General features: G+C 43.0%; 2 protein-coding genes across 4 annotated transcripts; one reads left to right on the top strand and one right to left on the bottom strand.

The window, feature by feature from the left end:
• Positions 1 to 320: 320 nt before the first annotated feature.
• tril (TLR4 interactor with leucine-rich repeats) lies at positions 321 to 3911 on the top strand. Its single transcript, XM_085149523.1, has one exon. It carries the CDS (start codon positions 973 to 975, stop codon positions 3448 to 3450), a length of 2478 nt encoding a protein of 825 aa, XP_085005649.1. The 5' UTR covers positions 321 to 972; the 3' UTR covers positions 3451 to 3911.
• Positions 3664 to 26460, bottom strand: LOC146493500 (cyclic AMP-responsive element-binding protein 5-like). 3 transcript variants are annotated; one of them, XM_085149525.1, is made up of 11 exons: positions 23823 to 26460; positions 21928 to 21994; positions 21500 to 21593; positions 19620 to 19729; positions 18045 to 18301; positions 13462 to 13588; positions 13127 to 13198; positions 8365 to 8754; positions 8003 to 8278; positions 7806 to 7914; positions 3664 to 6285 (listed from the first exon to the last, which is right to left on the bottom strand). In XM_085149525.1, the coding sequence occupies exons 2-11, from the start codon at positions 21979 to 21981 to the stop codon at positions 6149 to 6151; spliced, it is 1626 nt and encodes a 541-aa protein (XP_085005651.1). In that variant the 5' UTR covers positions 21982 to 21994; positions 23823 to 26460; the 3' UTR covers positions 3664 to 6148. The 3 variants fall into 3 exon arrangements, with proteins under 3 accessions (XP_085005651.1, XP_085005652.1, XP_085005653.1); XM_085149526.1 differs by having other exon boundaries at positions 24320 to 24389; XM_085149527.1 differs by lacking the exon at positions 3664 to 6285 and adding an exon at positions 6299 to 7280.
• Between the last annotated feature and the right edge of the window lie 32 nt (positions 26461 to 26492).

The raw sequence follows: 26492 nt of genomic DNA, 5'->3' as shown, positions 1-26492 counted from the left end.
GCAGCAACATTTCAGAGCGACCCTGAACACGAACCTCCGCGCACACTGCAGCTAATGATTCCTCCGTCTGCAAAACCGTGCGCTAAATATTCGCACGCTTCACTCACTCTCTGCGAGACGATCTTTAACTAAGATCTGGCACCTCTCTTCGCCTGTCTTAACACACGCTTTAGAATTCCTGCCCTGCAAATGCGAACCATCTGTGCTCCCACGAAGCAACAAAAGGCGTGTTAATGAGAAAATGGGAAATCGGCTGAGCTGCATGTTGGTGGTATTCCTACTGTAGCAAAGAGAGAGAGAGAGAGAGGAAACATGCATTCAACATTCATTAAACTTTTTTTTTACTAAGCTTGTTTCATGAGTGACTGCTCTGCTCTGCCCAAACCGTTCTGCAAGAGAGAGAGCTGAAATTTTCGGGGTTCCCTGGGGATTCCGTGGGAAGGAAATCTTGCTGTCTGCTTTGTCCATATACCAGATCTCAGACCCCCGGTGAAGGAGGGGGCGCGCAAAAACTCGGTCAAAGGGTTTCTCAATCTCCGTCACTGCACGCCGTGTGTGTCTCATTACCTGCGTGCACGCGCAGATCTCTTCTGGATCTCTGCGCACATCTGGTTTTGGCGGGGTCGCAGAGTTGCGGGGGAGGGACTTTCAGTGAGTTTGAGTGTGTGAGTGTGCGATCATGCTCAGCGTCTGAACTCTGTAATTCGCAGCAGATGACCACTTGGGGGGATGTAGGCTTTACTTGGGGAGGTGGTTGTTCCCTCGGACAGCATCAGAGCGCATTGGGCAAGTTCACGCGTTCCATAGATGATGCTGCTCAGCGATGGCGCTGCGCGCTTGAAATGTACACTTTACAGAGCAACAAGTGAAATATGGAAGAGTCCAGCGTGACAGAGGAGAAGGGCGACTGCACCTGAAACACACAAAGCGAATGCCGCTTCAGATCCGGGCTGTGCCGGCCGCACTGTGGGAATGGATACCAGCAGTTTCCTGGTGGGGATGTGCTTTTTCCTGCTGTCGCTTAATGGGTTTCTGTCCTCCTCGCTGGCGACGGGCTTTTGCCCAAACCGCTGCGACTGTCAGCATTCACAGCATCTCATGTGCACCAATCGCGGATTGCGCACTGTGCCCAAACCCACTGTGCAGATGCCCGAGGAAGTGCAGATTTTCAGCCTTGGGGGCAACTTCATCTCTAACATCTCCGCCTTTGACTTCACACGGTACAGTAACCTCGAACGGTTAAATCTGCAGTACAATCAAATAAGAGTTATTCACCCAAAAGCATTTGAGAAACTTCCCAAGTTGGAAGAGCTGTACTTGGGACATAATCTTTTAACAGCTATACCCGCGGGATGTTTGCAGCCCCTAAAGAAATTGACTATTCTTTATGGAAACAACAATGCAATTAAGAAAATCACACCGGGACTGTTTTCCAACCTCGATAATCTTATTAAATTGCGCCTGGATGGCAACTTTCTAGAAGTTCTGCAGGACTCTGTTTTTAAGAGTTTGATCAATCTACGTTATCTTCATCTGGAATCCAACAAACTGCAGCACATTCACAGAAACGCTTTCTCTAAACTGACCAGCTTACGCTTTTTAAACCTGGCCGACAACAAGCAATCAGCCGTGCGCAATGTCCTCATTTTCTCTCATCTCAAAGCTTTGACGACGTTGGTGCTGTCTGAGAATGAAATTCGTCATATTGGCAACCATGTCTTCCAAAACCTGAAAAAACTGTCCAAGCTTTCCCTCAGCAACAACAAAATCTCCCAAATGGACAGTGGTGCTTTGAGGGGCCTGTCGAGCCTCACCGAGCTTCTGATTGACGGCAACGAACTGGTGGAAATTCCTGCCGTCCTCCTCGACCCCCTGGAGCGTGTCGAGGAGCTGGACTTCAGCCGCAACCGGATATCCAGCGTGGACTCTCTGGCTTTTTCGAGACTTAAACACCTAAGAGTGTTGAAGCTGAAGGACAACTTTCTCACCAGTCTGTCTGGGGACATGTTTACCCTCAACAGCGCACTTTACGACTTGGATCTCCAAGGCAACAACTGGACATGTGACTGTCGCCTGGAGCAACTGAGAGAATGGATTGCTGCTGCACACTCTCAGGGCAAACTGCTGACTGTGTTTGTGCAGTGTCATTACCCAGCAACTCTGAGGGGAAAATATCTGGACTATGTGAACAGCTCCCAGCTGCAGCCCCTTGGGAATTGGACTCACTTGTGTACGAGTCAAGCTAGGCCTGAGGAGAGCAGGGCAGGGGCAGTGCTAGTGAAGCTGGGGAGCACTGAGAGAGGAGAAAGAGATTCTCGGTTGCCAGAGGGCGGAGAGAGGACAGATGAAGAAGCTCAGAAAGGTGTGAGAAAGAGAGGGGAAGTGGAAGAAACAGGACGTTTAAGACCGGTGAACAGGAGTGGAGTCATGGTATGGAAAAATGGAGAGCAGAGGAAAAAAGAGGGACAGGAAGAGGTGGGGATCCAAGGAGACCAAGGAGGTCCAGAGGTGGCAGAACCTTCTTCTTTCCTGGACAGAAGGAAACCAAAGAAGAAGCTACGGCCTGCTGCAGAGGCAGCTGGGAAACGCGTTAAGGGGAGAACGAGGTCAAAAGTTATTTTCAAACCCAGTCCATCAGCCACAATGAGCCAAGCAAGCATCGGGGTAACCACCACTATGTCTGTTCACTCAGGAGAGCAGTTAGATCTCCTTAGGTCGGATCGGGATGACACCCTACCTGTCATTACAGACCCTTGTATTTTCAACCGCCATTTCATCACTAATGTGTCCGTGGATCACGTCACATCTAATACCGTCACTGTGTACTGGACCACCAGGGATCATCACCGCTACACACCAGGGCCTGGGCCAGGTCTTGATGAAGTCCACTACCGGGTTCTGTTTGACAGGTTTGGCACCCAGGATCGTTTCCCCCGCTACGTTTACGCCCACGGCACGGCTCGCTCCGTGACCCTCCGAGAGCTCAGCTCAGATGTGACCTACATGGTCTGCGTGGAGGGAGTGGTTGGAGGTTCTGTGTGTCAGGTCGCACCACGAGACCACTGCACGGGGCTGGTCACCCTATCTGAGGCAAATGGCCGTGGAGCTACGCTGACCTCTGACCTCCAGCTGGTGACGGTGGCGATGCTCGCCGGGAATGCCGTGCTGCTGCTGGTCATCGGCGGGGTGTGGCTGGGGAGAAGTCTGAGGAGAAAGTTGCAGAGGAGGAAGTCAGCTGTGCACGTGCGCCACATGTACTCCACCAGGCGACCGTTTCGCACCGCAATGGCCACGGCGTCCGTCTCCACCGACTTCACCAGCTACCAAAGCAGCCGGCCAGCACGGCTCGCACCGCTAGAGGAAGGGGATCTCATCGAGTTCCCTTGCGATCGCTTTCTGGACAGCAGCAGTGTTCGCAGAGACAGCGAAATGCAGAGATTCTCTGACTAGAACCATTAAAACTCCAAATTAGCTTTAAAAAAATGTTGACACTGAAAAAAATGGGAATTGCTTCATGTTTCCATCTGTGATTTAGCCTTTTTAACACAAACTCCTCTCAGCTGAGCTCATGAGACACCAGAGGAAGTCCATTCCCTCTGACTTCCCCTTTCCCAGTTTGGACCCTTCCTCTTTAATTTTCTTGCTTCTGTGAGTCTATGTGCGTTGTTTTTCTTTTTCTTTTTGTTTTTTTTGTGTGTGTACGTGAATGATGTACCACTGATTTCAACTACGGTGCTAATATTCAGTTTGCAGACATCATATTGTCTCATATTTGTACAGTGTGTAACAATGGCTGCTGGGTGGCAGAAAAATCTCCTGTTTTGTACCACATCTACCGTGTTTTATACTTTTATAAGGAACTTTGTATCATTTTGCATTACATGACAAAGTAAAAATCCCCAACAATGTGACTGATTTGTCATTTGAGTGCGTGTGTTATTGTATCTGCGGGTACTAAAACCCAGACTGTATATAAGACTGAGGACGAGAGCAGCAACAGAACATTAAAGAAGTGAGTGAGTGAGCTGTGTGCGTGTCAAGATGAGGTCTGGCAATAGTTAGGCAGTCCCTTTGTTTGAGTCTACAGGGTGGAGTGCCTCCTACATTCAGTACAAATCATACACACACACACACATATTGACAATTGTCTGCACACAAACTTTTCATAGCATCAGACAGTCAAGATGTTAGACATTAAAGCTTCTCGGTTTGTGACAGCTGACCTTAAAGGGACAGTTCACGCTAAAATCAAAACTGCATATTTTTCGACTTGCCTGTCTGTCATATTTTTGTTGTTTGTTTATTTGTGTTTTAGTCCAAGTAGGTTCCTTCCATTAAATATAATGGAAGCGAATATGGCGGGCATATGTTTAGACACAAGATTTGGGAAAATCAGTACAGATATTACAATAATAACCCATAACTTCTTGAAAGCAGCTGAATCACAGTGTTGCAGACATCCAGAGTCTCAAACATGTACATGAATGCCTCATCAGGCAAGTAGTAATAAAAATTTTTTTTAAGATACTGAAACTAGTATTCTTTCCATTATATTATTATCTTATTTCAGTTAGTTTCCAAGTTCACAAAATTATTTCACTTAGCTTTAATTTCTTTCAAAATGCCAGTTTCTATTTTTATTTTAGTCAACTCAAGGTTTTTTTTTTAATAATATTTATTTTTTAGTTTCAATTAACTATAATAACCTTGGAGCTAGCGTATTAGTGTGGACTTCGCGCCTCTAGTCATGGATAGATGCATGCATAACGACCCCACAGCAAAGCTTGTGGATATATTTGAGTAACTAGGTCATAAATCCTCAAAAGAGTTTAGTAAAATACATTTTGGGGGGACTTTAAGCATCACAAGAAAAGTATTGCTTACTTTTACTATTTTCAAGAGAAGCCAGTCATGTCTGTGGCTGATATTTTCAAAAACTGGTTAACAATAGGTTACATTTTGGGAAAGCTATCCTTTGAAGTCTGGGACACTTTTGTTAGTAGTTGCCCAGTTATCCAGGATCTCAGCAGACTTTGAGGTGGTACACCCTGCACAGGTAGCCAGGCCATCACAGGGCTGACCTTCACATCTCCACAGGAAGAACATGCAGAAAGTTCATCTTAAGTCTTTCTGTCTGCATATGAGACGAGACAGAAACAATCCTGGTCACACTTTGATGACTACTCTTATTTTTGCTCTCACTAATAAAAACAGTCACTAGATGGCAGGATAGACCACACCGCAAGTACAGAACCACAGTCTCACTGCTCACAGCCACCAGCTGACCAAAATTAAACGCAAACAAATATGAATCTGACAGATCTGACGTTGTAAAAACACGTTTCAATGATTCACAAAAAGATACCAGAATAATATTTTTTTTTAATTTTTGCATTAGGTTTACAGCGATTGTCAGCGTCTTTACAGTACAAAAAGTGTAACTTCTGTGTAAATTAAATTAAACTAGCAGGGACTGAGACATGAAGTGTAGTTTATAATTACTCAGTGACTCAGGGCAGTCACAAAAAAAGTGCCTTAAAGAAAATACTGTTTTCAGTGGCTTTCCAACACAGTTGCAGGTTTAATTAACTAATATTTACAAATCAATGAAATGGGAAATTTTAGGATAAAATATTTATCTTATAATTAGAATTACCTGTAGAAAAAACACCCAAAACAACAAAAACTTTGTTGTGTTATTTAAGGTAAGCTGCCTTAGCTCAAAAATGGAAAAAGGTGCACTTGGAGCTGCCCAATTAAAACAAACAAAAAAAAGTTATAGTCTCTTTTTCTGAATTAGTGCAAGATATGCTAGAGAATGATACTAAAAAGATGTGTCATGACTGTGTGTGTGCATAGCGAGTAGGTAGGAGGCAACGTTAGGCTCATGTCAAAAGAAAACAGACATTATCTGAATAAACACAGGATCCAGTTGCCATCACAGTTTTAACAAGGCTTTCAGAAAGGGCATTTTATGCACCTGTTTAGAGAAATGAAGCGACAGATCTCTCTCTCTCTCTCTCTCTCAGTAAGTGTTTCTGATCTTCTCACAGAAAATCTGCTGATCGTGTTGAAAAATACCTCAAGCGTTCACGTGGATTTATAAATTCATCCTATCCAGTTTGGGATTTCACCTATACGTTGCAGGCTAGTGTCCGGGCTGGAGGTCGTGGCCCGAATCGCCTCCAGACGTCGAGGATGTGGAGATGCTGTTATGTTGGATGGCTTGCAGATCAAACCCAGGACCTGCAGGGGTGGGACTTCTTCCTGGGCTCACCCCTGCAGCTGGACATAGAGACAGCTGTCAAAGTCACTTATAAAGTGCTGACTCTCTGCTTTTTGGTGTTGGAGATTGTAGGCATCAAATAAAAAGCCACGGCATTTGAGATTAAATGAAAATAGCTCCTTTATTTTAACAATTGAATACTGTACATACATGTATAAAGAACAGTAGAAATATATGAATATGAAATGTGCCAATATTGCATCTCTCTTTGTTCTATGAAACTCTTGACACATACGTCTTTGTCTGCTTAGGCCACAGCGTTTCACTTTTTAAATATCTTTCGTTACAGGTCAGTTTCAGTCACTGTTTGACATAAACTTGAAGCCGCCTGTGGAGTGCAAGAAAGGCAACTTGTTCCCTGCTAGCTTCATGCAAGGCAAAAACAATGCTAGTAGCATGGTACTACAAGTTATCTCAAATACCATTGCGGTGTGGTTCATTAAAACAGAATGACAAACTTGATATTCCTTTAAATTAAATCAAGAGTGCAGTGCTTTTTTCACCCTGATCTCTTCAAAAGTGCATTGCTAATTTTTTTGGACACAGCGGGGTTTAAAGCAAGAGTTACTTCACTCTTTTGTGCTGTTTGTTTAGCACTTTAAGACACCGTTTAAAGTAGACCTATTATGCTCATTTTGCATGATAATTCCTGTTTGTCCCTTCGTCTCCCTCCCCTTTTTAGTCAGCTTTCTGAAACAACTGCTGTGTCCAGAACAGAAGATTTGAAAAGCAGGTTGGGCGGGGCTTCTGTGCTCACAGCTTTGGCTGCATACCTGACATAACCACATAAGGATATCCCCTCTTTTGACATCATACAGATCCATGTCCATGAGGAAAAAACTAATTCTTTGCTCACATGTACATACATAAAAAACTGGTACCAGTTTTAATAACAGTGCGTATATATGACAGAAAATAGGAGGAAGCATAATAGGTCCACTTTAAGGTCCTCGGTGTGTAGAGCAGTGGTTCTCAAAGTGGGAGCACCAGGTGTCTGCATCCAAAAGTCAAAGGGCAAATAATTTGCAAAAAAATAATTTTATAATAAAAAGTGCATATTTACAGATGGGGACATTTACTCCTGCCTGTGTTATCTTTGGGCTGACAGAAGCTCGCCATCAGATGTGATTGTGACACATCACGTCAGTCTATCATCAGCTATCACACACTTTTCTCAGGGTGTAATTAACCATTCCAGCTGTTCGGCTTCTTGTCTTTTTAACATGCGGGCTAGCAAGTAGCTTTAATTATTATCTATATTAAGTCAGCAGGTATAGCTGCATTTAAATCAGAAAATATGAGGGGTTTCTTAGGACATTTTCTCCCCTCTTAGGGGTTCTTGGCCTCGAGAAGTTTAAGAACCCCCTGTGTAATAGCGAGTGCATGTGTAATTGTGGGTACACAAGGTTTAATGTGTGAATTACACCCTCAGCGGTGGATGGAGATGACTGGTGTCAGGCATCTGGAAAAGCTGGTGAGATTTCTACACAGGGTTGCAGGGAAGGGGGGTTTTACTCACTGGGGTACCCCTGTGCCTCCCTCTGCCGAGCAGTGACAGGACAGTCCTTGTGGGTGAGCAGAATCTGCTTCAGCTGACCCACCTCCGACTTCAGTGACGTCACCTCGTTCTGGAAGCAAACACAGTGAAATGGTAAGCACTCTCAAAGTGTAGGCTGTGTTGATGTGAGTGTGTCTTGTGCGCAGAGCACATCCCACCTGTAGCTGAAGGTTCGTGTGCGTCAGCTCTTCAGCTTTCTTCTCCAGCGATGACACCCACAGCTTCCTCTTCTGTCGGCAGCGGGTGGCTGCGGCCCGGTTACGTTCCAGAAACTTCTGCCTTCGCTCGTCGGGGTCCTGCTCTACTGTCCTCCTTCGACGGTTTCCGCCTCCTCCTACACCTCCTCCACCACCTCCGCTGCAGCTACTGACTGCCTGCACTGCATGAGTGTGAGATGGCTGGGAAGGCTGCATCTGCTGTGCAACTGGTGATAACTGCAAAACAAAAACAACAACTTTTTCAAGTAACTGTGCTTGAATGCACAAAAAGCCCAGCCATCGTTAAATATAAAGTATTATACCTGCGCAGGAGCAGACAGTGGAGGTGCAGGCGGTGAGCCTGGGTGTAAGTGTGAAGGCGGTGATTGGTGAGCCTGAGCGTGAGGTGGTAAATTCCCTGCCTGGTGCAGCTGGTGGCTCTGGGTGCTTCCAAGATGCTGTGGGTGGGGAGCATGGCACCGCTGTTGGTAGGTAAGAGGCACAGGCGGAAGCTGGGAGTGATGAGGCTGAGGATGATGATGATGATGGTGGTGGTGGTGCTGCTGTTGTGGTTGTTGTTGTTGTAGTGGAGGTGTCTGGTGACGCTGTGGCATCATCTCTATCATGTGGCCCATGGGTGGCACATTGTTATTGATGGTGATCATTCCTGGGTGGTGCTGTTGATAATGGTGGCCCAATGTCTGCTTGGATCTCTGAGCAGAAATAGATAATAAACAAAAAAGAACAAGTTAATTAATCACATGATGCTATTAAAAAGTTAAATTATTATCACTTCTATGTGCAATGATTTAGAAATCTGAAGAGATCTAACCACTATCCACTCTGATATCAGCCTGTAGAACCGTGTTCAGAGGATAATAAGTATATACTAGCAACTAGATTAAGAAAATACAAACAATTAACATGAATTCAACTGAGGAAGACTTTCCTTTTCTTTTACGTGTTGGATTATAAAGATATTTATTTACCCCTTACATGGTCAATATGTTACAGAATGCTCAGAAGCCCTATAACCACACGGAAAGGCCGTAAAACTGCAGTTCCTCAAATGACCACATGAGGCTGGCTTGCACAGTGAGACAATCCCAAGAGACAACTGTTCAATTCAGTTCAACTGTATTTATATAGCACCAAATCCCAACAACAGTTGCCTCAAGGTGCTTTATACTGTAAGTTAAAAACCCTAGAATAATTCAAAGAAAACAGAGAAAACCCCAACAATCAGATGACCTATGAGCAAGCACTTCGGTAACAGTGAGAATGAAAAACTCCCTTTTATCAGGGAGAAACCTCCAGCAGAAACAGACTCGGGGAGGAGCGGCCATCTACCGTGACCAGTTGGGGGCAAGGGGAGGAAGACAGGACAAAACCACACTTTGAAGGAGAACCAGAGATGAATAATAGCTCACGATTCAATGCAGAGTGTGTGAAAACACATAGGAACGGTGAAGAAGAAACACTTGGGAAGTCCCCAGCAGCCTAGAGCTATTGCAGTGAAACTAAAGGAGGATTCAGCGTGACCTGATCCATCCTTGACTATATGCTTTGTCAAAAAGGAAAGATGACTATGTTAAAACGCCCAACTTAACAGCATTAAAAAGCAAGATTAAACTCTTCTGAAAGAATGGTTTTGGTCTCTGTGAATACTCCCCTAATAGAAATTGTATTGCAGTTTCATTTCTTTGTCATTCTTCTAATTACACTTTTAAAGTTTGACAGTGGCCAGTTTTGGCCAGTCATTGAACTGGACCTCTGGACTGAGCATTTTTAATGGAATTATCAATTGTTGTGTGGCTTATGGCACAAACGAGCAATTCAACAAGTGACTGTTTCCACTTTGTTGCGTGAGGGTTTCTTTTAGTATTTTATTAGTACTAGTGCATGGAAAAAAATAATAATGCTTCTGTGAAATTAAAAAGATACGATGCTTTCATCAGGTGTTATCAGTGCATAAACACTACAAGTTGATAATTTTAGCCCTTTGGATGTGTAGCTGCTAGGCAATATGATGACATCATAATATCTGAGGTAGATAAGAACTACAGGCAGTATAAAAGATGGACATAGCTGCCCTGATGTCACACACTGCTTTGAGGTCCCGCTTTGAAGCCTCAAGCTGGCGACGGTGTTTTGCTTATGAAGAATGGACGTGAAAGAGAGGGGCGGGTCTGACTATTGGCTACTGACTTGTGATTGTCAGCTCAATAGCCAATGTGGTCTTTTGAACCATAGTATGATCAAGATTTATGAAGCCGACCTCATTTTTTTAATTATCTGTATGGCGCATATACTGAGTCAAATGGAAAATGTTTACAAAGGTCAAGTGAGACAGCTGTTTTTCTTTCCACTACTGGCCTGAAATTCCTACATTTCATTTTATATATCATAGCAAGAAAATTACTAATTGGCGGCCATCTGTGGCTGTGCAGTTCACCCATACAGTGTATGGATAAAGCCTTCTAAGAACTCAACTTTCTTTCCCCAAATATGGTAACTTCAGACTCCAAACTAAAAAAAAAAAAATGTGGCTACAGTCAAAAGACTTGAGTCATAGTGTTCAGTCTATGGTTTATCCTTAACGCCTGCTAAATTAGTAACAGCAGGTTATCTTTGATGCAACGGGCCACTTCAAGCCGCGTCCCGAGGTACTGCACCTCGATGCAAACAATATCTGCGGGTCAAACCCTCCTTCTTTTCCATCCTCGCCACTTCTCCTCAGCGTCCGCAACTGCGAAGACAACTGTTGATGAGAGGGATAACGTGTTCCAATAAATGCTGCCGTCTGCAGCTTGATACCTTCACACTTTATCATTCCCGTGTATCATCTGACTAAACAGACTGTACGAGCTAAATTAAACCTCATCTCACCTTTCTCCAACACTCAGCAGAGAAAAGCAAGAGAGGGAGAGGTCATGTTTGGAGCATGACATCACCCCCCCCCCCCCCCCATTCCAGTCCCTCCCTGGCAATACTGTTATCTGCTCCCTGTTACACAATATTTCTTTAAGAGAAGAAGCAGATTTTTCTCTCTCTCGCTCTCTCTCTCTCTTCACCATTCAGTGAAGTAAAAAGAGAGCACATTTAACTGGTGCCAAGGATGAGGTCATTGAGCTGTCTGTGCCAGCTTTACCAGCCAGCCAGGCTGCCAGTCATACACACACGCACAGCCACACACACACACTAAATAGAGCGGGACACGAGTCCTTCAGTTGTGTTTACTAGATAGAAACACCCTGACACTGAGGCCGGCGATTACATCATGGGTCTCCTTGGCTTGGATGACACACCACGTTGATATTTCTGTCTGAAGGGATCGGTGAATGAAGACACAAAACTGTACATGAAACACTGATCCACTTGTCAAATGTTTACTTTTCCACTTGAGCTGAGTGTAGCGTTACTGTACAACAGAGGTATGTTAACATACTTTCTGATGTTTTAAAGAACTGGAGGCCTGTTTCGAAAAAGAAAAACCTTTCCGAGGACCAATATAATTCCTTAGATTTATACTACAAGACACATTCACCTGTTCACACACACACATTCATGCAGCATTTTATTCTGTGTACTTTAGGAACGTTACCTATAGGGGGGGTAAGTATCCCGGACTGAACCACTGACAAACCAATTTGTAGATGACTCACTCCACCTCTTTGCGCCCACTGAGGACATTTGTGGAACAAATGTGTTGTATCTTGGTGAGTGTTACAAACCTGACAAAAAGTCAAAGTGTTGTTTGAGGGTTAAGATTCTGCATCAGGATTAAGGTTTAAAGTAAGGAGTTGCTTCAGTAATAAAAGCTAAGGTAAGGTAAGAATGTGTTGGGTCAGCGGGTACCCTTTTATGTGTGTGTGTGTGAGAGAGTGTAAGAAAAGAGGGTCAGAAGTGAACTTGCCACCTGAGTGGCTCCGCAATCTGAAACCACTTTTCAGTTGCCACTCTGTATGCGAGCTCCTCCACAAGAAGCCACAACCTGCGTCCATGCCTGTGTGTGTGTTTGTGTGTGTGGGGCTATTTCACAGTTTTCCCTTTTGAAGTTGCTTTTGATAGCAAAATATCTTTAACTATTAATTCCAGATGCAGGTGAAAAGAGGAGATGTAAAATTTACAAGCGAAAAGATCGCACGCTTGTTGACGCAAGAGAAATAAAACAACTGAGAAAGCCACAGGGGAGCATGTAGATTGTGACTTCCTGTGGTCCAATGTGTGTGTGTGTGTGTGTGTGTTTGGGGGTAGAGTTACATTCTATTTCCTGTCTGTCCTGATTAGAAAGGACTATGGCAAAGGCAGAAGGTGAGGCTGGGTGTCTTTTTTTTAAGTGTTACATAACACTATGAATTTGTCTTTATTGAAAAATCACCCACATTTTGAGCCACTTATAGGACAGATTAGAATAGAACGCGACTATTTGTCATTCTACAGGTGTACAACCAAATTTGGAGCAACTCTCTGAGTGGTGCATAGAGTTAAGACAAACATATATACAAATACATATACATAAATATAAAGATATCAAAATATGAGATCAGTATAAGTTATAATACACACACAAAGACACTCCTACTTTACAGACTTTAGTAATATTGCACCGGATGTTCTGAGTGATGATGGTACACAGTGTTATGAGCTGGAGCATGATGGTAAAGGGTATACATAATGGACATCTCTGTTCTAACTGAGCTACTATAAGCCTCAGTCACCCAATCAGTCATTCATATAGCACTTTAGTTTACACCTAAGTGCTTTGTCTAACAATAAAACACACCGAGTGCAGCAGGGTTCAGAATCCTGCCACAGAAGGATTCAAAGTGCAGACTGGGATTGAACCTCCAACCTTTCAATTGTTAGCTTACCTCACTCAACCTCACTCTGCCTCCTGAACCACAGACAACCAAAACGTTAGGATAAGATATAATATGCTGGGAGTTGATAAAACATGCAGAAATCCACTTTTCATAAACAGCTGTGGTGTAATGCATTATTAGTGTAATGCTAATATAATGTTATTAGCTCCAATAATGGAAATAGTGGGAAAAGTAGTCAGACTGACTGATGATCACCTACCTGGGGTGAAGAACAGGAGGGGTTGTGTACAGGAGCCGGTATACCCATTGCACAAGACATCTGCTTCTCCATCTGAAGAAGAAACAGTAGACACAAAAAGAATCTTTCAGCTGTGACAAAGGGAAGCAGCAGCTTGTATCCACATAAACCTCAAGTATGAAGAGTTCCCCCAAAGGTCACATCCATCTGGAGTTTTGACATTTTGATTAATTTATCCACAAAAGTGAATTTTCCTGTCATGGGTCCACTATACCTGCATCTATAAATCATCAGGCATGTGTGTTTGAATGTGTGGGAGTCTGAACATGACAAACACCATCCCCTTCCATACTTACAGTCATGTGCTGAGCAGATGCCCCTTGCATGGCGGGGTCTGGCAGGGTGCCAGGTAAGGAGGCTGGCAGCGGCTGCCTGTGTCTGTTCCGCATGTGAAGGAGGCACGACAGCGGCCCGGGAACCGGCCTGTGGTGAGAGCGATAGAGACGGGTCATGCTAGAGAGCTGTTCACAGCCAAAGTTTCATAAAACCAGGTTCAGAGAGAGGTGCAAGTTGAAACATTTATAGCTGGGTCTTAATGGCAGATGGAGGTGAGATGTGAGAATGGTCATATCGTCTTATTTTTAGGGGAAGCTGTATCCAAATCTACAAACAAAAAATGCATATAAAGCCAGCAGAATGGCTCTGTTCTGCGACCTCCCTGCACTTTAATGTGTAGGACCTTCGCACAAAACAGAGCTGGTATCAGTGGCAACAGATATGCCACTGAGCTAGGAAAGAGGTGGGTTGCAAAGTGGCTTGCAGATGTGCTACAGCAGCTAAAATAGCCCTCCCAATGTTTACAAGGGTATCAGCTGAGCCATCAGCTGATGATGTAGGCTAGCACTGAGATCAGCTGATCTGCTACCACTGCAGGTGAGGGTAACTTGGCTGAACTAACATCATGTTTGATTTCTACTACTTACTTCAAGTATTTTTTCAAAAGGAAAAGATAAGTGATTTTAGCTGGCTGGCTTACCTTCGTCTGAGCAACAAGTTGGCACAGTTTCCTAAAGTAAAGCAGGAGTATATCTTTCTAGAAGCAGCATTTCAGTCATCCTGTTTATTTCATACATTTAACAGATTTTACTGGAACTACTTTCTATGGAGGAAATAGTCCCTTACGAAACAGGGTGTTCTGCTTATTGTCCAGAATATTAAGTTCTCTAGGCAAAGATGTTGCTGTTGAACTTTTTTGACATGGGGAGTAGCACAACCTAAATTCCACTGAGCCTCATTGTTTTGGGATGGCGGAGAAGTCTCAGAGGCCGATGTGTCAAAACATTGGCAAGTTGGCAAATCAAAGCCGCCAACCACTAGAAACAAATGTTACCGAGGAGTCTCTGAGAGCCCTTAAACACTCCAATGTGATCAAAAAGCATTGATGTGTTATTGTATGCCAGGAGAGAGCTGTAAACAGAGTTTTGAGGTGAAGCGCTGACAAGAGAAAGAGTGATGAAGTTAAAAAAAATGGAAAGAAAAGAAAGACGTGGAGAAAAAGGACAGCCCGAAAGGGAGGCGCAAAGCCTGCAGATCAGAGCGGGGGGGATCCAGAGACCCAGGGTGCCGTGTGCTGACCTAACCCCTCTGGCTCTTTGCCAGTCGGACAGTGTGGGCCTGCATGGCCACGCTGAGGTCATCATCAATGATGTCATCACCGAATCTGGGGGTATGCGACCCTTTTAGAATACAACAAAGCGCAGACAAACCAAAACAGCATTTCCTAACATAACCACAACAGTTCTACCAGGCCAGCAGCCAGACACTCAGACCAGGTCACTATGGAAACCGGTGGTAAACACTTGGGGAAACAGCCAGACGCCCAATCCAGAGTTCACTTAGTAACTCTTAGCGGGTTTCACTGACTAACATGCTGTCTGGATTCAGCTGGCACTGATTAATGCTGCCATAAATGACTGTCAGCTCGCTCCCCACTGTCCTGTCACGTCCTGTCTGAGCCTGGACAGATGTTTGGAGCTAATTATGTCACTGACTCACTTGTGGCACCTTGATTCATCTAATCAACAACAGATTTGACAGCCTTTTGTTCGTCTACAGTATGCGTTGCAAGCAGAAACCATCGGTGGGCAGGATGATGGAGGCACTTTTATGTAAGATTGACATTTGGGCGGGAATTGCTATTTACTATATTTAGCATAACTAAACCCCAGAAAACACACAAAAAAATCTTTTTTTAATCACAACGTGTCCAGTTTGATCTCAGAATATCATACATCTGCTCTCCTGTGAATGAATAAAGCCTTAAAATAGTCATAAATGCAAAAATGACATTGCTGTAATAACTAGGACTGGTAGAGAAAATGTTACACTAAAAAAAGAAAAACTAGTCAATGTCAGGGTTCCTGGGTCGTCGACCCAGTGCTTTCAGTTTTGTTCATGTTCAGTTTATTTTGCCACTTCCATGTTCTCACTTCCTGCTTTTCCTGTGTCAGCTCATCTCGTGCCATTTGCCAGATTATGTTCAGCTGTGTACTCACCGGTCTCTCATTATCATCCTCATCAGTCTGTGTATTTAAGTCTTCTGTTTCTACTCGTTCACTGTCGTGTCATTGATGTTAATGTCGTCTCTCGTACGTATGTTCAGTTCAGTCAGTCAGCCATCCTTCCAGTCTTTCAGTCAGCCAGCCAGCCAGTTAGTCCTTCTTCCTGCCCTGTTCATCCACGATTCATAATAAACCATCTGCAGTTCGTCACTATCCACGAGTCCTGCGTTTGGGTCACTTCCTCGCCTCCACACACGACACTCCTGACAGTCATAATCTTCTCAAGCAAATGTAAAATGGTTCCAACTTGTAGAAATATAGACTTCTCTGCATTGAATCATATCTGTTATTAACCTCTGTCTCTCTTCCACAGCATGTCTTTTATCCTGTCTTCCTTCTCTCACCCCAACCGATCGCAGCAGATGGCCGCCCCTCCCTGAGCCTGGTTCTGCCGGAGGTTTCTTCCTGTTAAAAGGGAGTTTTTCCTTCCCACTGTCGCCAAAGTGCTTGCTCATAGGGGGTCATATGATTGTTGGGTTTTTCTCTGTATCTATGAAGCGCCTTGAGGCGACTTTTGTTGTGATTTGGCGCTATATAAATAAAATTGAATTGAATTGAAAATATGTGAGTGTGCCTAGGCCCGTACAGGTGTATTTATAGGTGGGCTGTTTTCATTGTACATGTACAATGACAGTAAAGGGCTATTCTTGTCAGGTCGTTGCCAGCCTAGAGAGTAAGTGTGAGTAAACTTTATCTATGCAGCACTTAGAAAGAAAACAAAGAGCAGGAAAAGAAGCAATATAAGAAACAAAACTAATTAAAAGATCATTGAAACCAACAGGGATTATAACCAAAAGCTATATATTAGTCTATACCAAAGTTTTACCAGATTTAACTGACCTGACAATAAGGAGAAGGCACTTCCACAGTTCAAGCATTAAAAGCACTGTCTGTTCCTAACTCTGAGCAAAGCTGGTGGAAAATTTAAGTTAAGTGTAGGGTTCCCTTTAAAGTCACAGAATAAACCTGTAGGATTACTGATGGCACAAGAATAAAGACAAACAGGCCCAAAAATGCTTATTATTAGCATCATTATTATTACAGGATTACGGGTAAGGTTAGGGTTAGGTTTTGGTCCTCCACATTCTAAACTGGCAAATGTTTAGAAACTAGAGGCCGATGCCTTTCAAATGAAGTCACATACAAAAATGTTCTCATTCCAGTTTTTCCTATTTTAAAGCACCACAGCTTAGAGGTTAAAGCAATTAAAGTTTACACTGAAAAAACAAACAACAGCATTTTCTCTGTCTAGAAACATTCACAGAGTTAATCTGGATAATCCACCGGCCTAACTGTGAAATGCTTTAGTCCCAATAAAGCTGTAGGCTTCATGTTGTGCTTATTGCCCAGAATATGAGGTACACTGTTTCTGTTAGCGATTAAAGCTGACTGAAAAGGGTAGATTTCTTGTATTAGCTGAAATTTTTTTTAAGAGGCAGACAAAGACATATGTGAATTTATTTTAAATACAAAGTTACACATAAACAGTTTAATGTTCAGTTTTTTTTAAGTTTCATTTTTAAGGTAACCTGATATACACGTTATTATAAACAAGTGAAGTTATTTATTTATGTTGCTGTGGCAGGCATGAGTTCATTTTTCTTTATGAAATTAGAGATGAAAATTACTTGTATTACCTAAAGTTGCGAGTAATATTAGTCAGTAAACAATTAAATAAGTGCTTGAAACAGAATGCTGTAAATATACAGCATAATGAAGAGCAGAATACATAATGAACCCTGTATGTGTGTATTATGAGAACTTGTGAGGGCGGACTGTTTACTAGGTTTCACAAATTCATAGCCGGCCTTTTAGGAGGAGTGGGAGCAGCTGCAGGGAGCTGGTTAGATGAAAGACAGGAACTCCTCTAATCTGTCTGTAGAACTGGGTGATAACCAGGGAGCCAAGGAAGCTGCCCAGGCGCTGAGAGACTTCGGTCTCTCGGGTTCTGAGTCTTTGCAGACATGTAACAGAGACAGTAGTTGCATTGTGGGGTGGGTAGCGTCTAAGGGACTGAGTGGCTTTTTATGTGGTTCTTCATCACTTTTGGAGTTACTTAATTCTCTCACTAAACTGACGTATAATTTTTTTTCCCTGCTTCTTCCTCTCACTTTGTTAATGAAGTGATGAATTATGCAGCGGAAACGCCAGCTTGTGAGCGGCGGAATTATTTATAATGCGTCCATAACAGGAGGAAAAAGAAAGAATGAGAAAAGGAAATGTGTTTGCGTGTGCGATGTAGGAAAAATATAACATACACATATATGTGTTTCGATGCCTGTAGGTAAATGTGTGTGTGCGCGCGTGTGTGAACTTACTCGGAGTGTGTTAGGGTGGAGGTAGCCTGGGTGATGACTGATCCAGACTGGGAGGAGGACAGGGCTTGCTGGGCGGCCAGGCTGCAGCTAGGGGCCATCATGGGGCCATGTGTCTGGGGATGATGCAGTGCATGAGTCTGGGGATGATGCAGCGGTGGTTGGGGATGTGGGTGCTGAGGCTGGGGTGGGTGCTGGAGCTGATGTTGGTGTTTGAGCTGGTGCTGGCTCATACAGGAGGGCCCATTATGAGAAAGCGACTGTGGAAAGAATAAAAAAAAAGACAAACAGCTGAGACCATTGTAAACTTGTGGGGCAGTAAATGATTGAAGTCATTTACGATCAGAGATTACGGTGCCAGTCAAAGTCCTTTTAGACACTAACGCAGACACATGGCAGCCATCATGAGATGCGGCAGAGCAGTTTTTTTTAAAGCATAATCTATATTACCTTTAATTTCATTGTTCACAGGGAGATTATTATTGCTTATATACACTCACCTGTCAAATGTGTCAAATCACTTAAAAGGTTTCTGTCTATCAGTCCCCATCATATCTTAAAGACCTCATAATACCATATCATCCAAATAGAGCACTTTGGTCTCAGACTGCTCGTTTACTTATGGTTCCTAGGGTACTTGAAAGTAGAATGGGAGGAAGAGCCTTCAGTTTTCAGACCCCTCTTCCGTGGAACAAGCTCCTATCTTTAAGATTAGGCTTAAAACTTTCCTTTTTGATAAAATATATAGTTAGGGCTGGATCAGGTGACCCTCTCATGATGCACTGAGTGTTTCTTCAGTCACTATGTGTTTATACACCACTGTGCATTAAATCATTGGTTATTATTAATCTCTGGCTCTCTTCCACGGCACGTCTTTTGTCCTGTCTCCCTCCCCTTACCCTCAGCCACCCCCAATCTGCCCCCCTCTGAACTTAGTTCTGCTAGAGGTTCCCTCATGTTAAAAGTGTGTGTTTTCCCTCCCTATTGTCACCAAGTGCTTGCTCATTGGAGATCATCTGATTTGGGGTTTTTTGCTCTATTATTGTAGAGCCTTTACATTAAAGTCTTGAGGTGAGTGATGCTGTGATTAGGTGCCATATAAATAACAATGAATTGAACTGTCTTTGCCTCCAAAATCAAGCTTTAAAAAGCTTTTTCCCCCCTGGTAGTCATACTACCACTCTCTATACATGCTCTTTCAAAATTCTCCCAAAAATTTTGATTTAATTGCTTTGAGTGCCACATTTCTCTCTTATAATGCCTGTGGTGACAGCGATGAGAGTGTGTGCACTTGTTTAGTTGTCTCTGAGTGTGACGACTAGCTGTTTAATTTACAGGGTAGAATGTGATCGCTCGGTGTGTCTTTCCTGCAGCAGGTCAGATATCTGCAGCTGTCTGACCGGGCCTGACTCCCTCACAAACAAGTGTCACTCAAAACATAAACTCTCAGCAGCACCGGGGAACGGATCTGCATTGTGTCTTAATCCTTGCTTCTTTCCAGCTAACGTCAGACTCGAACTGATGGTTTATTTTAAGTGAAATAAAATAATATGATAATAAAAAACTTGTCAGACTTACCTGCTTCTTGTTTTCCTCCTCTTGTGCTTGAAGAAATTCTTCCTCGATCTCCTTGAAGAGACCAACCTCTTCGCAGTTCTGCAGAAATTGTGTCGGCGTCGGAGTCTGGTCTAGAGTCATTGCATCCAAAAGGAAACAAAAGAGAGGAAAAAAAAACGGATTTGCTTTTTAAAAAAATTTGAAGCACTTGCCAAAACAGATTGTAGTTTAAGCTTTTTTTGCTTTCTAAATTAACAGTGGTGCAGGTCGTCATGCGGAGAAGAGGAACGAGTCTCCTCTCAGCTGAGCTCTCCGTCTATGTCTGATAACATCAGTCTGTCTCTCCCTGAGCCGTCTAAACACATAGAGGTCAGAGGTCACATGAGGGTTTTTGTTTTGACAGGGGAGTTCCTGCAGGAGGCGTGACAGGCTGCACGACGGAGGTGCAGAGGGAGAGTCTGCAGAGGCCAGATCTTGCGCTGGTGTTTACATCCAGACAAATCTTTGGGGAAAACATTGACACCAACAGCCACGTTCACCTCCAAAATTGTCACAAAAATGAAGCCAAAACATCGCAGCATGGCTTCCATGACTTTTATGATTTCACCTTTCTTGTGTGGCTACACTTTTCTCAGCACCACGGCTTCCACTGGCGATGGGGTAATACTTTGGTTGTATTGCTTTGCATTGATTCCTACACCACCGCAAAAGCCAGCTTACACTCATATGTTGCTTTAGTCCAGGCTGAAGATGAGGTGGAAATTCTTCTTGTTTTGGCATTGGGGCTCGTACTTACTCATATTTTCTACAAGCAGCCAAGCCACTGCTTCCTGCTCATGGTCAGTATGTATTCACAGAAATGTTAATGTGGAAGCACAATATTTAAAAACTGTGTTTAAATGATCGTCTGGAGGTTGTTTTGACGTTAAAGATACTAATACTACTACTGTAGCCTGAGCAGTTAGTGCATAACACAGAAATGTGAGGCATGCAAAGTTAATTTAGATGCAGAATCAGCATTTTACAGCCGTTCACAATGGGACTAATCTTAATGGGGCATTTGTTTCCCTGGAAATCACTGCAAATGTGTTTGATATAGTCTGAGTGAAATTGTCAACTGTTGTTAGATGCTGACTTTTTTTAAAAAGCAAACCTTTCCTAAATTCTTATTTTTGCCATTGAAACACATGACCGGACACTGAATCTACACACAGACACACAAAACAAGCTAATGAAATTTTCTCTGACTTAGCAGATCTTGAAACAGGAAGAATCCTTATCTTTCCTCTTGTAGAAAAAAAACATCCTTAAAAAAATAGGAAGAGGATGATTTTACAATATCAGTGCTTTTAAAACAATCGGAGAAGGTTCAGCAGTCTTGCTGCTATTATCAGTCTGTTGCATAGAACTGAATTAGAAACAATTTTGGAATTTTATTTTCACTCCTCATGAATATTTGTGTTGTAAATACAGAGCACAGTAATGATTAATATACATTTAAATGATGGCTAAATTGTGCTAAATTAAAACCATGAGCTCTAGAAGCAGTGAAATACTGTGTTTTACATGGGCCGTGCAGAGACAGGTGCACCTACTCTCCACGTTTTTAAATCAAAGTGCTGTTATCTGTGTTTTGGCTCTAATCTGACGGAGTATACTGTACATGCTGCAACATGAGACTATTGTCTCATGTTGCATATTGTCTGTCTGAGGGAAGGAAGCTTGCTTTGGTGGGTTATCTGATTTTATACTGTATAGTATATCGTCATCTTTTTAAAAAAAATATATATCAGGCACTGATCTTGAAAAGGAGGAAGTTTCACCACAGACATGTGCAGCCAGGAGATGCAGTCACTGGGAGACTAGGATGAAATCTCAGAGAAGCTCATTTTCCTCCTTACCTGTGAATGCTGCATCTGTCTTTATGGAGGGGAACTTGAGGGTCATCTCATGCTTGTGCCTGTGGATGATCAGATGTTCCTCTAACTGGAAGCGCTGCAGCACACCAACACAGGAAGAGAGATGTGAAGGGATGCGTGCAGCTGTGTGACACGCGGGATGATTTTCTCAGTTAAAGCAGCTGATTACCTCTTAAGCTGACTAAGACATCATGATGCTCTTAGTCTGTTAAGTATTTTAGATTATTCATCACTTCAGAAACATTTGTATTTATCAGCAACTCCTCCTATATTCTACAGCTTGATCGTTGCTCATTTCATTGATGATTAAGTCTGACATCCTGGGTTTTTTTTTTTGTTTGTTTGTTTTTTTTTTAAAAAATGACCATTACAGTCCTTGTAATGCCACACGTACATAGCATTCTACTGACCTGAGAGCAGCCTGGGGCGCCGCACATATATGGCCTGTCCTGTTTGTCATTCATGTCATACACAAGCCTGCAAAAACAGAAGAAGTGAGAAGAATTTATTTACCTGCAGTCTCAGATCACAGCTCAGATGAGCTCACCCAGCAGGCAGCCTGAGGTTCCCTGTTTTATGTTTTGTATTTACACGGATAATTCACATACTGTTCACCTATTATCGTGCCTTTATTGTGGAAGCCGTGTGTAATGAGATAGTTGCCACAGATGATGGATGTTTCTTCCTGAGACACAATATTAAGTTGACGAAAATGATCCCTTTGGTGCCAACGGACGGGGAGTGAGAGCACACAGTAGGTATTCATTTTTATTAGGACGAGCCCTATAGCGTACAAACCATGTTTTTTCCAGCCTTTCATTACTCATTAGTAATTACATGTAAACACAAGAAGGGCATCAAAGCCTTCCAGCATTGGGAGCTTTACTTTTCACTTGGAGTGGGGACTAAGTGTAGTGCAATTGTTTCAGGCTACAATTAGGCTTTCATCGGGGTATCAGTTAATAATACTGGTGTGATGAAAGGATAAGTGCTCGCCATGTCTTACATCAAGTCACTGGGATAAAATTATCAACACAAATGCTGATGAGAGTCACAGTAATAAACCAGCTTGCAGTGCCAACCCAGAACCGACCCAGTTGCCTCTGCTGCGAGGATATTAAGCCGCCGATGTGGAGCAATTGTGAATTATTTGAAGACTGCTGTTGAAGCACAAAGTAAGAAGGTCTTCAATTCCTCAGCCAGGTGACAACAGGTGACAAGGGTCAACAAATGTTACCAGTGTTGCTGTGGGAGGAGATGGTGGTTATGAGAAGCATATTCACAGGTTGCACACTCCCCCACCCCTTGTGTACGCGTGAGCCGAGAGCAATGAGAAGACAGCAAAGCACGTGCTGATGTTATGGGAAAGACTGAGAGCTGAAGAGACGAGTCGGGAAAGAGAGGGCAAAAGTGAAGGCATCCATAAGAAGTGGAAAGAAAGTGTGTCTGTGTGTGTGTGTATGTGTGTTTGAGTGAGAGGACGGGTGGGAGGTGGAGAGTGACATTAGGTTGATGGCGAGGAAAATGGAAAGGGCAAGTGGCAGTGATCGAGAGAGGGAGAGGAAAGCAGGAGGAGGAGGACACAATGAATGGAAGAGAGAAGGAATGAGGGTGGGAGCCTGCAAAGGGAGGGCTGCACTTCAGGCCTACTCCTGACAGGTTTGAACCTGCCTCAGCCCCCATTTTCCAACCCCAGGCAAGTAGAGGTGACTTCATAGGTGTGCGTGTGCTTGTGCTTGTGCTTGAAAATAAACCAGTAACTAGGTGATCACAACACCAAAATTCCAGCAAGATCGGAGATTGATCAGAGTATTTAAGGTTTGGATTCTCAGCTAATACAGAAAGCAGGTTTATTAGTAGTTTTATGTATCAGCAGTATGTAACAGCGTGCCACAGTCAGCTGTACTCTAAGTGTTACATAAGCTCACATTTTACAGACAAATGTAAAAATTTAAAGCCCAGCATCCAGCTTGTAACCCCTCTGCCCCCTCTTTCTGCTCTTGTACAAGATTAGCAGACTCAGCACATTTCCAGCAAAACCTTCTGTCAGAGCGGGCACTTCAATGTGCAATGACGTCATCCTTAACGGATGAGCTCAACAACAGACCAGGCAACATACTGTCAGTTTAAGACAGGATTTACATTGACAAAAAAAAAAAAGTTTTCCCGCCTCATTTTTTAACTGTCATTGTTGTACACTTACGCTCGGTTACTATGACTCACAGAAAAACACGCACAACTTTTAATATCACCTGTAAGCATCAAAGAAATCATTTTTAAAAAGATGCCAGGTTTAGTTACTCACTACACTTCTTCAAGTCCCCCGTATCTGATGGATGAATCATGACAGCAGTTTGCATGGAGCTCATTCTGCTCAATTTAAATCGCGGTCCTTAACCAAAAAGTCCTCCGGACGGTCACTGCCTGCGTCTCAAGAACATGACCGGTATTTGTGTGTGTGTTTATGTGTGTGTGTGTGTGTGTGTGTGTGTGTGAGTTGTCTTTTCCTCCTACCGCTCCGTAAAGGAACCTGTTCAACTCATAAACAAGCCCGGCACAGCTGTACAGAGAGTGCTGTCACACCCCCCAAATAGACAGGAGCGCTCAACCTTTCCGCTGGGTGATGAGACTTCACCGGGACACCTCGCTAAAAAGTTCCGGCGTCAACTTTTCTTTCCCTTTTCTTTTTAAACCGTCAAAATAAAATAAAATAAAAATAAAATAAAAATAATAAAGGCACAGTATCGGGAGAGCGGTTGCCGCGGAGCTAAAAAGTTTTGTGAATGGAAGTAAAAGACTTACCTACAAGTAGAGAGTAGACGAGCGGCGCTCCAGAGAGGAACCACGTTGGACTGGAGCGAGATTACAATACGTTCTATTTACAGAAGCATTACATCACCCTCCCGGTGACGTCACGTGGGATTCCTGAACTTCTAAATCATTGCGGTCCCGTACGGAGAGAGGGCTTGAGAGGGGCGGGGTTACGACATGGCGAGTGGGACGGGACGGAACAGCAGCAACAGCAGCAGCGTGGTGCTGGACCGGAGTCAGTGACAGACCCACCGGGTAGACACACCAACGGCAACGTGACGGGACACGGGGCAGACCGGGTGGGCGGATGAGACCCAGTTAAGTGTTGTTGTTTTTTTGTTTTTTTTTTATCCTGTCCCCACTTTTGGTGTGTGTCTGAAACGGGACGTTCCAGCGTCTGTATCGAGTTTACGTGTCCAAATGAGCGAGAGCCTCCGGGTCTTTTTCTTCTTCTCAGAACTTTAGACAGTCAACGGTATGAGACTATTTGCTTGAAAATAAAGCTGAAACCCTGAAGTGATTTCAACGAAACGTTAAGTACATCCTGTCAAATACAAATGATACATTGAACATGTTAAAAAATAAGAAATTAAAATAATAATAATAATAATATAAAATAAATAAAAAATATTTAAAAAATAAAAAGTAAGATGATTATTAAAATGACATTTAAAATAATAAAATTAGCACAAATAGCAAAAACAATAATAAAATAGTATAAAAATGATGATGAGAATGACATTTAAAACAATAAAATCAGCATATTAGATTAAAACAATAAAATCAGGGTCAGACTGTGTCATAAGCCAAGGAGTAAAATGGGTTTTAAGATGAGTTTTAAAAGTGGACAGTGAAGGGGCCTCTCTAATGTGCTGGGAAAGATTGTTCCACAGATTAGGCGCACCAATAGAGAAGGCCCTGTCCCCTCTGAGCTTTCTCTTGAACCTGGGTACCTCCAGGAGAAGCTTGTCAGCTGACCTGAGAGACCTGGGGGGTGAGTAAGGATGCAGAAGCTCAGAGAGGTAAGTTGGGGCAAGACTGTTTAAACATTTAAAAACAAACATGAGAATTTTAAAATGAACTCTAAGATATACAGGCAGCCAATGGAGTGTAGCCAGGATGGGAGTTATGTGCTCTCTTTTACGAGTTCTGGTTAAATGTTGTGCAGCAGCATTTTGGACCAGCTGCAGACGAGAGAGAAGATGCTGACTAACTCCAAAATACAGTGCATTACAGTAATCTAAACGAGATGAAATAAAAGCATGGATTACCGTTTCAAGATGCGGCCTGGATAAAATAGGTCTTATCTTTGCCAAGCGCCTTAAATGATAAAAACTGGACTTGACAGTAGCCCTAATTTGACTGTCTAATTTTAAATCACTGTCCATCTTAAAACCCAGGTTTGTAACAACAGATTTAAAATACTCTGCCAAGGTTCCCAAATCAATATCAGAGGGTTCACAAGGTCCACTAGGACCAAACAGAATCACCTCAGTTTTGCTTGAATTACATCTTAGAAAGTTTAGGGACATCCAAGATTTAATGTCTTCTAGACATGCTAGAAGTGGCTTAATAGAGAAGGCCTCTTTCTGCTTCAGAGGCAGATAAATCTGACAGTCGTCAGCATAGCAGTGGAAGGATATTCCATGCCTTCTGAGGATGGTTCCCAGGGGCTGTAAATATAATGAAAAAAGCAAAGGCCCTAAAATTAAGCTCTGCAGGACCCCAGACTGAAAAGTGGCAGAGGAAGACTCATACCCTAAAAAGTTAACACTAAAAGTTCTGTCGCAAAGATAAGACCTAAACCAGCTGCTTTATTCACAAGGGATTGTCACAGCGGGTAGCTCCCCATGTTTGATTTGGCACAGCTTTTACGCCGGATGCCCCCTCTGACCCAAAGCCATAAGGATTTGTGGCCCCTCCTGGGATTCTTTTGTTTGAAAGGTGAATGTGCAAACCAATACAGTTAAACTTTAAAAAAATAAAAATAAAACAATAATACGCATTATTTTTAAAATATGACAGCTTAAGACATGGTGATAAACTTCTAGAAGTAGTTGAGTACTTTTATTTTGAAAATGTGAGAGTTTAAAAAACCTGTCCAGGTCATACATCTGGCATACATAGACGTACAGATGTTATGATTATTATTATAGTAATAATA

Source organism: Neolamprologus multifasciatus, chromosome 22, assembly GCF_963576455.1.
Source record: "Neolamprologus multifasciatus chromosome 22, fNeoMul1.2, whole genome shotgun sequence".
NCBI lineage: Eukaryota > Metazoa > Chordata > Actinopteri > Cichliformes > Cichlidae > Neolamprologus > Neolamprologus multifasciatus.
This window is presented reverse-complemented; position numbering and strand designations above follow the sequence as displayed.

Coding starts and splice junctions, on each gene's coding strand:
- tril (XM_085149523.1), top strand. CDS start 973: ATGGATACCAGCAGTTTCCTGGTGGGGATGTGCTTTTTCCTGCTGTCG.
- LOC146493500 (XM_085149525.1), bottom strand. CDS start 21,981: ATGAATGACAAACAGGACAGGCCATATATGTGCGGCGCCCCAGGCTGC. Junction 21,594..21,927: donor GCGCCCCAGGCTGCTCTCAG/GTCAGTAGAATG, acceptor GGTGTGCTGCAG/CGCTTCCAGTTAGAGGAACA. Junction 13,589..18,044: donor TCCACCCTAACACACTCCGA/GTAAGTTCACAC, acceptor CTCTCACCACAG/GCCGGTTCCCGGGCCGCTGT.